Genomic DNA, 12,062 nt, shown 5'->3' with positions numbered 1-12,062 from the left:
ATGGATCTAATCCTATTGGTCCGTTGGATTTGGTCCCTCTTCCAATTAATCACTCTTTTAGTAGTGATGCTGAAGAAAGAGTGAAGCAAATTCGGAGTATGCATGAAGAGGTTCGCAAGAAGATCATTCGGTAAAATGAGAAGTACAAGGAGCAAGCCGACAAGTTCAGGAAGCCGGTAACTTTCAAGGAAGGAGACTTGGTATGGATTCATCTTCGTAAAGAGCGGTTTCCCCAAGGTCGCTTTGGTAAGCTCAAGCCTAGAGCTGATGGACCTTTTCGCATTTTGAAGAGAGTTGGCGAAAACGCATATAAGGTTGAGTTATCAGGAGACTATGGAGTTTCTGCGACTTTCAATGTCTCTGACCTATTGCCCTATGCTGGAGATGATGGAGGGTCGGACTTGGGGACAAGTCTCTTCCAACCGGGGGAGAAGTGATGGGGAATTTTATTAATTAGTAAGTAATAGTTGCAATAATCTAGAATGTTCAAATTCTAGAAGTCTAGAATATTTTGGGTCAATTATGTGCGTCTTTTTGAAGTCCTTTGGTCACTAAATATAGGCAAATTAGATAGCACTGGAAAGCTCCGAAAGTCTAGTTTCCAGAACATTAAACGGTTTATCAATCGGAGCTTTCTAGAAGAAGTTATGTTGAATTTACTAGAGGGTGCCAGAGCAGAATCCAAGATGAAGTGTGTAGAAGGATCTAAACTAAGTGTGAGTCTAGGCCAAATTAGTATAAATAGGGGACCTCATATGGACGTAAGCAAGTGTTCTTGAGTGAATGAAATTATCCATTGTGACTCAAATTTGAGTTCTCTCGACCTAGTGTGTCTCGGGTAGATTCTTGAGATATACTTTGTCTTTCTATCTCGTTGCTCTTGGGGGCTTGGCTCTCTTCTCTTCCTTTCCACCATCATAGGTGAACGTAAAGATAAATTAGATGAGCATTGTGTTGTTGTGTTTGTTGCAAGGGCTTGAAAATGAATGGCTTCGTCTACGCTTATAGGGCGAGCCCTGGAACCCTAAAGAGCAGAGATTCAGCTTTATTATAAGGAAATAAACGAAAGAAAGCAATAAATTTTGTATTGTCCAAGCATAGCTAAATTAGAAAACATAAATATTTTATCTAGCCAGGATATGGAAATTGCCCAGTTAAGACAATCTTCTTATCAAATCTCTGAGAAATCTCCAAGAAATGCAATTCTCTATCCAAGAAAACACCTCTGGACGCTTAGTAAGGGTACCGGCTATGTTTCGCGTGCCTTGCACGCACATTTAAATCGCATAAAAAAGAAATCATCGCAATTTCCTTACATGAGCTCCCTTCCCTTGTGTGTCCATCTATTCCCATGTCCGATTTGATTCACTAAGGAAATAATCGCCAGCATGCATGTAGAATCGCTATCCTTCTTGTAGGTTGTTCAGGTTTGTGCATCGATCTCATCTTGGAAAGAATCATGATTCTTTCCTTTTGAGAGTTATTCAGCTAAAACTCTCAGTTAATTCAAATAGATCAGTCATGTTAGAAGTTACCATAATCTCTTCCTCAAATAGCCAACTCACCAACGGCTGTCCGGATTAGGTAATGCCATGGATCCTCGAGTCGGGTCATCAAGCGTTCGATCATGGGCCACCTTATAACAAGGGCCTCTTCGTGTATCAAAAAATGCGAATGTCGACTCATGGGCCTTAATTAATCCCAAAATTTGACCAACAAAGCTCGTCCAAATGTCAAATCAGTCATGATCTTGTAACGTCCGTTAGGTGTGAAAAACGAGCGTGAACCATACTTTTCAAATGCAATCAAGCACAATTAATTTTATCCCTTTCACACACTCCTATGTCTCATCCAGCCCATTGTTTTCCAGAGCAAACCAAACTAGCTAGATAACTGATCGATGGGAACCAGGCATATTGCATTCGGTCTCGGTCCAGTTCTTCATTTGAATTGTTTTGCAAATATATATATTAACTTCCGACATGAATTAGAAAAAAAAGTGAAATAATATGATTTCTCTACAACACAATGATTTTAAGGCAAAAGTAAGCTATCTTCATGTAAAATTACTTGAATTGTTAGTGCAGTACAAGTAAACTAAATGATCTTATAAGGGGAGATTAATCTCTTGGTCAAAGATTAAATTTAACTTCGGTAACTTACTGTATCTCCCCCATATCCTTTTTTGTAACAGATCAGTGATAATGATCTGATTAGCAGATCCAATCTTTCGGTTGCACTCTCATACATATAACTCAATAATGCACCTTGCTGATGATATTAACAAGGATAAATTATTCTCAATTCCTTTAGATCTCAAGTAAAACAGACGTTAATGTGCTACGCAAGATTTGTCGGAACTTTTTTTTTTGCCTATTTAAAATCTCTAAAAAGTATAATTATATTTTAATAATTTTGTAATATGTGTACATTTTCTATAATGATTTAAAAAGATATTCACTAATTTAGATATAATTAAATGAAATAATTATTAACAAAGAAATATACTTACATGCTAGTATTTTACTCGAGCATTGCACAGAATTTTGCCATGACTTGTTTTCTAAAATAAAAAAATAAATAATTTTTAAATATGTAAGTTTAGATTATATGTTTATTTGTACTTATAAAAGAATTATTTTATTAATTTTCTTCTTAGTTGCACATGCTTTCTATAAAAAATTTAAATTTACTATAAACATATGTATATATTACAAATGGTTTAATGTGACTGGTAAAATGCAAATATTTAAATTGGTATTGTAAGGTGTGCAGTTGCTCATACTCAAAGCCAGGCCGCTAACTTAAAACCGAATCCTGCCCCGGTGGACCCCCATGATTGGATTAATGACAATCCCAGCTGGAATTCAGGGAAAATATAACGGGGAAAGGAAGAGGATCGATGATTACGAAGCCGGTGTCACAGCTTTTTTTTTTTCCCATTTTCCACAGACGGAGCCAATGAAATAGTAATAATATAGGGGTGTTAATGACGGAAGGGAATGGATTCGAAATGATGAGGAGGCCCCCGACCTTTGGAGCAATTAGAAGGAGTCAGCCTGTCTCAATGTGTCTGTTCTCTTCACCCCCTATTCCTTTTATGTATCAGTTTGTTTTTTTATCGTTGGAGGTCCCCAGCCGTTTCCTCCAAGCTCGGGCCGGGGGGCGCTTTTTTTCGATGGGCTCGTGACCTTCAAGAGGCATGGGCTTTTTATATTTGGGCTCGATATAGGTTCTTATTTCCAGGCCCGTATGAGAGCTTCTTATAATTTTAGAGTAAGAAATATGAGATAATCGTTCTTGAAGGAAGTTATAAATTAAACTTATACATAGAAGAGTAAATAAAAAAGGAAGGCATCAATTAGAAGATAAAGGGAAATAATTGGCTAGTGAAATATCGGAGAGCTAAAGGAAGAAGTGTTCATAGTTCATGTAAAAATCTGAATAGTGAATACTAAATTATCAAAATAAATTCTTTCAATTTATTCTACCGAAAATAATTCTTCCAGTTTATAAGTTTGAGTAAACATACCTTTTGTAGTTTTCTTCTTTTTAGAAAAAATTTCCCAAAAAAAAATGTTGAGTTCTCCAAAAATAAATCGACCGCAAATAAAAATGGTTAAATCAAATTACCATCACTCCCTTCTTTTGCAAGTTTTAGTGCGTCTTGATACCGTCACTTCATTCTTTCCCAAGTTCTCTCCTTTTGGTCCTTATAGTCCTTGACAAAGAAGAAAATATCGACCAATATGACTTTATTCAAGCGATTCGTTATTTGTTCCGTTTAAGTTAGGTATTGGGTTCGAGTTATTGTAAATACAAAAAATTTATCATGTGAGAGCATTACTCTTTAATAGACCGACTCGCCTTGACTAAATTAATCGAAACCCACTTGAACTTTCGAATATTATTATTTACACCAAAAAAAAGAAAAAGAAAATCTTGGCTCATTACCTCACCAGTAAAGCAACTAATAGGAACTTGTCAACTCAAATAGAGGGGCCTCGTCAGCCTCCGCGTCCTTTAATGATGTTTATGATCAACGTTTGTGTTATTATGTCAGGAAAAATACGCACAAACTCTCTCTCTTCATTTATCGTTTGCGTTCTACGGATTCTTCCATTATTCATCTTCTCTCTCTTCCTCCTCTTCTTTCTCTTGCTCTTTACGTCTGTTCTCCTTCATCTTTCTCTCCCAACGAAATTGAGAGACACCATCTTGACGGCGTCCATGGAAGTCCGGTTTCGCTGTAAATAATGAAAGCATTGAAAGGTTTTGATCAACAAACCATTCTTCCTTCCTCCCCTAACTCTCCTTGCACAGAGCTCGAAAATTGCTCCACACAATGAGGATTAATTATCTTGTAATTGGACAGAACATCAGACATAAAAAAAAAAAATTGGATTTTTTTTCAGCAATTGTCCTCTTTCACGTTTTTGCCCGTCATCTCTGTCGGAAATAGAGCAATGGCTCTCTGGAGTATATAACGCCTAAAGGTTTAAAAGCTTCAATGGAACCGGAAGCTCCCCCATCGGCCATCACCCTGTGGAGGGAGGGAAGGATGAGGATGAAGCATTCGAAATCGACACTGTTCATCATCCTCTCCACTTGACTCTCTCTCCCCGCAACAGATCAGCTCTCTCTCTCTCTCTCTCTACAGTTGAACTCAGGCCACACCTTCGTGTATCTCCGACGACCTAGAACTACGTATAGGGCTCTGATTTCTGTGATGACGGGATACGTAGGCGCTCCAAATCGGAACTCGAGCCCTCATTGACACGACAATCCATTCCCAACCGGTCCATCAAAGATCTATTCTTCATCAAATTGGTGCTTTCGTTGAGAGTCTGGGGCCTCTGAGCTATGATCGAAGTTGAAATAGTCAATCAATCGAAGTTGATGGAAGCAGCAAAGAAGGTGATCAGAGTGACGAAGGGAGAAGCAACTTAGTTGAAAAGGCTGATCGGAGCAATCTTTAAGGGAGAAGGCTCAATCGAAGGTGGAGAATGCTCAGCTGAAAATGGAGCATGGGAGGAACAGCTTGGTGGAAGAAGGTGATCAGAAGCGACCAGTAAGCAATCGAAGATGGAGGAAAGCTGGAGGTAGACGAGCTTTCCGATCCCAATGGCGGTGAGGTCCAATGCTCGCCCGACTACCGAAGTCGGACGCACCGGCAACTGGGTTTGCGGCTTAGGATTTGGTCAGAGGCTGAGAGAGAAGGAAAGGCGGGGAGAGTAGACGAGACTGCTAGTATAAGATTTATGTTCCCACTGATGACATATCTAATCGAATCCAATCGAAGTAAAATGTATTGTCACGAATGGAACACAACCTCGGGTAGGTGCACCCAATCCGTAAAATCTTAACGGCCCTTTAGCTCCGTCATCAGCGTCTATTACAGAAGTAAAGAACGGAGGAGGAGAATCTATTCATTGGACCTACTTTACCAATCAAAAATTCCTTTTAATTAAAAAAGTTGCCGTATTAGACTAAGTGCAATACACGTCACACAAGACACTTGTCGAACCCTAATTGGCTTAGCTTTTCCTCCTCGTCCCTATAAGAAACCTCCTCCCCTGGCCTCGTATCTTCATCCCTGAAATTCCATCTCTCTGAAAACCCTAATTCTCGATCATCGCCGTCGCAATCTTCTGTCTCCAAGGTTAGTAATCCTTAATTCGGCATCGTGGTTTCGATTTCAATCCGTTTTGTTGGTGGTTGATTTTGTTGCTGATTTTGATTTGTCTGTGGCTATCCGTGAACGGATTCAGATGCAGATCTTCGTGAAAACCCTCACCGGCAAGACTATCACGCTCGAGGTCGAGAGCTCCGACACGATCGATAACGTCAAGGCGAAGATCCAGGACAAGGAGGGGATCCCGCCGGACCAGCAGCGGCTTATCTTCGCCGGTAAGCAGCTCGAGGACGGCCGGACCCTCGCCGACTATAACATCCAGAAGGAGTCAACCCTCCACCTTGTGCTCAGGCTCAGGGGAGGGATGCAGATCTTCGTGAAGACCCTCACCGGGAAGACGATCACCCTCGAGGTGGAGAGCTCCGACACCATCGACAACGTCAAGGCGAAGATCCAGGATAAGGAGGGAATCCCGCCGGACCAGCAGAGGCTGATCTTCGCCGGGAAGCAGCTTGAGGACGGCCGGACCCTCGCTGACTACAACATCCAAAAAGAGTCCACCCTCCACCTGGTGCTGCGCCTTCGTGGTGGTATGCAGATCTTCGTGAAGACCCTTACCGGGAAGACCATCACGCTCGAGGTGGAGAGCTCCGACACGATTGACAATGTCAAGGCGAAGATCCAGGACAAGGAAGGCATTCCCCCGGACCAGCAGAGGCTGATATTCGCCGGGAAGCAGCTCGAGGATGGCCGCACACTCGCGGACTATAACATCCAGAAGGAGTCGACCCTCCACCTCGTGCTCAGGCTGAGGGGAGGCATGCAGATCTTCGTGAAGACGCTGACCGGGAAGACCATAACCCTCGAGGTGGAGAGCTCCGACACGATCGATAACGTCAAGGCAAAGATCCAGGACAAGGAGGGGATTCCTCCGGACCAGCAGAGGCTGATCTTTGCCGGGAAGCAGCTCGAGGATGGCCGCACGCTTGCGGACTACAACATCCAGAAGGAGTCGACCCTTCACCTTGTGCTCCGTCTCCGTGGTGGGTTCTAAGCCCGATCAAGGTTTCTCCTTTACTGGGATGTGTGGGTTTGGTCTTGTAATGTCGAGGAAGATGAAAGATTGATTGGAAGCTTTGCTGTATCCAATCTGTGAATAAATTTCTGGCACAGTGTGAAGTTTCATTTGAATAAAAATTGGCGTAGTTTCTTTACATTCTGGGTCTAACCTAAATTCCCTTCCCAAACTCGACAAGAGGATTGTCGATATCTGTTCGAATTAAGACATGGATGATCATCCGGTTTTGCAATTTGATATGAGATTGGTACTGCATCTCTCCCGAAGATGCGTTCGGTTCTATGCGGGATCATCTGCTGTTAAGCTGAGCAGTTCGAAACATTTTTCATAACCTCGGAAAAGAAGATAACAAAGGCAAGAATTCCCGATCAAAACATGTCGGTGGTGTTTGGTTTCATAGTAGAATTTTAAAATCAGATTTTGATTTTGATTTTGAGTGGTATAAATGGAGTTCACCTTTGAATTTGTATGAGTTATATTGTTTTGTTCTGAGAAAAAGTAATAAAAATGGGACTCACTATTTGACTTTGTATGTGTTATTTTGTTTTGTAGTAGGTAGAATTAAGTTAGAATTGTGATTCTAAAATATAATTGCGAAACCAAACGGTCTCGTTTCTGTATCTAGGCCTGTGAAGTCTGTAGAATCATAGTTAATTTGGGGACTACAGACAATGTTTGTCACTCTTTACTAAGCCCGGCCGAAGGTAAGGATCAAGCTCATCACACTACTGACCGGCCAACGAGCCCATGATGAGGGGTATGCCTGCATTTATCGACTACCTTCGATCAGATCGCTTGTTCAATTGGAGTCAATTGGAGTTTTGTGGCCTGTACTCGGTCCGACTATGGAGGGACTGCACAACGATCAGATTACTTGTTCAACTGGAGTCAATCAGAGTTCTTTAGCCTATACGCGCAGTCCAAGTTGGGACTGCACGACATTTGGTTGGAAGTTCCGCACTAAGAAAATCGGTCGTCGAACATATTACATAAGGCACATTGTCGATTTTGTGATAGAGCAGCTTTTCCCAGAAGCCTTTGGCATTTCAAACTTGCAGCCTCGTTTCATGCATCTCTTTCGGCGGCTTGCTATTCATCCACTCAAATGCAGCCAACTTGTCTTCCCCTGTGGATATTAATCGTCATAATAGTAAGCTCGTTTCCTCTCGTCTACAAGGTTAACCTCCCCAATAAATGAGATTCTCCTTTATTGTTATTGCTGCTGTTATTATTATTATTACTATTTCCATTTTTCCGGAGTCCTACGACCTATATAGTAGTACCAAAATAATGAAAAACGAAATAAAGAGTATAAAGTCGTTAGCTTGTATCATTGCATCAACTCTCCTACTTTTAAGTCTCTTCATTGATAAACAAATCCTGTTCTTTGATCAATGAACTTAAAATTTCCTCTATACAACTAGACTCCTCAAAATCGTATCACTCAGAAAAATCTTCCAATTGTTTTCCTGCATTATTTTATGAACAATCAAGTGAATAACAAGAAGAATCAGTAAAAAAGATTAAAGTATTTGTTTGATAACAAAGTAAAGTTTGATTTAAAAAAAGTATGTGAGAGAATTTATCATTAAATTGAAGAAGATAAAAAAGTAATGATTCTGTTGTTGAATTGAATGAAAAATAATGAATAGTTAAAAGAATTTATTATTAAAAATTAATTGTAATGGTGAATAAGAAAAAGTACGTGAGGGAATTTATTATTTAATTTAAAAAATATAATGATTGTGTTTTTGAATTGAAGAAAAAGTTAAATGAAGTGAATTTAAGTTAAATTAAAGATGAGATGAGATGGAAATTTGTAAAAGCTAGCATAAAAATGAAAAAAAAAAGGATAAATGGGTATAATATAGTGATACACGCTTTCACTTAATAACTTAGAAGTTTCATGTTCAACTTTCACGGTAATTTTACCTGTGCTTTTCTTATTAGATTTTCTATTTCCCATATTAAACCCATGAACCTCCTTGTGTTTGGATTGAGACGAAATGGGGGGGGAGGGGAAGGGAAGGGAAGGGAAGGGAAGGGAATTTTTATCTATCTATCTAATACATTAAGTTAAATGAGAGTTCTTTAGCCACATGTAATCATATGGATTCCTACAATAAAATATTTTAAAATCCCATTCTCCTATTTCTTTTAAAGAAACTTTTCAACTGGTAAGATAATAGGATACATATGCAATAAAAAAAATTGGTTGTAAGCATTTTAATAACTTAGAAGTTTCATGTTCAACTTTCACGGTAATTTTACCTGTGCTTTTCTTATTAGATTTTCTATTTCCCATATTAAACCCATGAACCTCCTTGTGTTTGGATTGAGACGAAATGGGGGGGGGGGGGGGAGGGGAAGGGAAGGGAAGGGAAGGGAAGGGAATTTTTATCTATCTATCTAATACATTAAGTTAAATGAGAGTTCTTTAGCCACATGTAATCATATGGATTCCTACAATAAAATATTTTAAAATCCCATTCTCCTATTTCTTTTAAAGAAACTTTTCAACTGGTAAGATAATAGGATACATATGCAATAAAAAAAATTGGTTGTAAGCATTTTAAGAGGAATATGTTATTATTTTGTACTTAATTATATTTGTATTCGTTTCAATATATCTGTCATATTCTTAATAATACAAGTACATGAAATATATTTCAAGAGTTCTTAGAACTTTTTCACTAAAAATGAGTATTTTAAAAATCAAAATATTATTTTCAATTACGTACATTTAAGGATCATATATTACTTATAAAAGACTAAATACTAATTTTTTCTAAGTCTATATGTATGCTTTTTTTGTTTTCAATTTTCTAATTTTCACAATCTTTTATAACAAACTTTTTTTATAGAGAATTCTCTTTTACATTATCATATATTCATTAAATTTAATGTGTTAACATGCATTAATTACATTTCTTATATACGCATGGATTACTTAAAATTTTTATTAAAAGTAACTATGTCCTTGAATTTAACACGCATTTTACAGTTATAAGTTAATGTAACTTTTGAAATTAACGTTAACAAAAATAAATAAAATATAAAAATTATTGATTCAAAACTGTAGACTCGTGCATCACATGAGTGGAATAATCTAGCATAATCTTAAAGGTGGGTAAGCCAAATGGAAGTAAAAGTTTCACCTCCAAAGACTTATTTTCTTTCAACCCCTCGATTTGGAGTTGAATGGAGGTGAATCAATATTAAAAAAATCAGATTTATTTGAAAAGACAAAACAATTCAACTTTTTTAGCTAAAAAGTTCATGTATAGGGATAATATAGCAACTAAACTTAATATTCTTTCCCTTTCCCTCCACTTCCCTTATTAACATATATCCTAACGCGGTCAATTTCCCCTCCCTTCCCTTTCCCTTACTAAGTATATCCAAACATGGTTAAAAATTCCCATTCCTTCCCCTCCCCTTAATGAGTCATATCCAAACAAAGTGTTAATTAGGGGTGGCAATTCGTATCGTGTCATGTTTATATGTGTCGTGTCTAAACGGGTTCGTGTCATCGAAGTCATAACCCGTACACGACACGATTATTAAACGGGTCAGGTTTTGGAAACCCGTACACGACACGTTTATATTCGTGTCAACCCGTTTAGACACGTTTAAACCCATTTATCGAAACATGTCATAATAGGTATACGTATACACGACACGATTATAACCGTTATCCGAACACGTTAACACGACCTGTTTATCCGATCAACCCGATTACCCGGACACATTAACAGAACTTGTTTATTCGATTAACTCATTTACCCGAACACGTTAACACGGAGATTGAGATGGAGGGGAGGGGGATGTGGATGAGGAAGAGGCGGGAACCGCATCCGAGTGAGGCAGCTACAGCGAAGATGAGATCGAGCCGTGAGACGCATTGGCAGGAACGGGAGCCGGCGAAGCAGTGGGCTTCGAAGGGGAGATGGTGGGAGTGGAGTCGACGACGAGCTTGGGAGCAGGGGAGGGCAAGATTTAAGGCGGATCTGCGGATAACGCGAGGTGCACGAAGAGGAGAGCAATGAGAGCGAAGAAGCAGAACTTCGCCATTGATGAATGAGAAGAAGGAAATCAAATTGCAAATGAGATCTGAGGGAGGGTAGTAGAGAAGTAGAAGTAGAAGTGGAAGTGCGGTTGTGCTGTGTTGGATTGGGTGAAAGAAAGGAAAGGAAATTAGGTTAGGAACTTAGGAACTTAGGGTTACATAAGAATATTTTAGTAAATCCAAATACATAAATGGGTTTAATCGTGTATAATCGGGTTACAAGGGTTCAACCCAGTAAGACACGTTTATTAACCGTGTTTAAATGGGTTGGACCCGTTTAGACCGACTATCAAAAATGTCCAACCCAAACCCGTTTAACTCCGTGTCGTATCCGTGTCGTGTTATCGTGTCGTGTGAAATATTACCAGTCCTAGTGTTAATGTAATCAAAAGAAATAGAAAAGAAAGAAGCAAAAAAACAAAAACAATGTTCACGTTTGAACATTTTTTTTCCTGGTTATAAAAGCTGAAGTTAATAAATTGTGAGATAATATCTTATAAACATATTGGATTTTTCTTTACTTTTCCATGTAAGATGCCAAAATCTCAACAAGTATGAAATAAAGGTGCACGTTAGAAAATAAAAGCAAAAATAGGAAGTTAGAGACTCGAGATTACGTAGAGATTGTAAGGCCAAAACTATACATAGAAGTACAAAATATATTATCTACACTACTAATTTAAGAGAATACGTAGAATCATTTGTCTACTTATCAGCCTCAAATAAAGGAAAATTTAAGAAATATATAATTTCAAGACATCAACCTAATATCATTCGGATTTTTGAAAAATATAAAAAATATCAGCTCATCTAATTGATTAATACGATATTATTTCCAAATATCTATTTTTCAAGATAAAATACTATTCCTAATTAGTCTTAAATATTCTATGTATTATTAGGTACTATTTTTATCCACCGTGGAAGTCCCATCAGTAAATTTTAACCAAAAAAGAAATCATTTATTCAGGAAAAAAACTCATTATTCTGAACCCCTTTCTCCTGTCTGGATTTTAGACCTTGACAATTTCCATTTTCCATCTACTGTATAGGCAGTGATCACAACATCAAGGTGGGGCAAGCAAACAACTTGAAATGAAGCAAAACGCAAATATCTTGCTAGTGGAGAAAGATCTTAAAGTAGGATCCTCAAATTATCAACCATTCAATTTCTATCTTCTTCTCACGGGGTCTAACACTTTATGGATCTTTTTGCACGAAGCATTAGATACTTTCTGACCTCTCCATCCTTAAATAGACATCGGCTTCCCCTTCAATTC

The 12,062-nt window shown here is 38.4% G+C and overlaps 1 protein-coding gene across 1 annotated transcript; it reads left to right on the top strand.

Moving 5' to 3' along the window:
* Positions 1-5,504: 5,504 nt before the first annotated feature.
* LOC116204478 (polyubiquitin) lies at positions 5,505-6,849 on the top strand. The gene is made up of 2 exons (XM_031536589.1): positions 5,505-5,662; positions 5,772-6,849. The coding sequence occupies exon 2, from the start codon at positions 5,772-5,774 to the stop codon at positions 6,687-6,689; it is 918 nt and encodes a 305-aa protein (XP_031392449.1). The 5' UTR covers positions 5,505-5,662; the 3' UTR covers positions 6,690-6,849.
* Positions 6,850-12,062: the final 5,213 nt, after the last annotated feature.

Source organism: Punica granatum, chromosome 4 (genome assembly GCF_007655135.1).
Source record: "Punica granatum isolate Tunisia-2019 chromosome 4, ASM765513v2, whole genome shotgun sequence".
NCBI lineage: Eukaryota > Viridiplantae > Streptophyta > Magnoliopsida > Myrtales > Lythraceae > Punica > Punica granatum.
The sequence above is the reverse complement of the archived record's forward strand: the minus strand, read 5'-3'. Positions and strand labels throughout refer to the sequence as shown.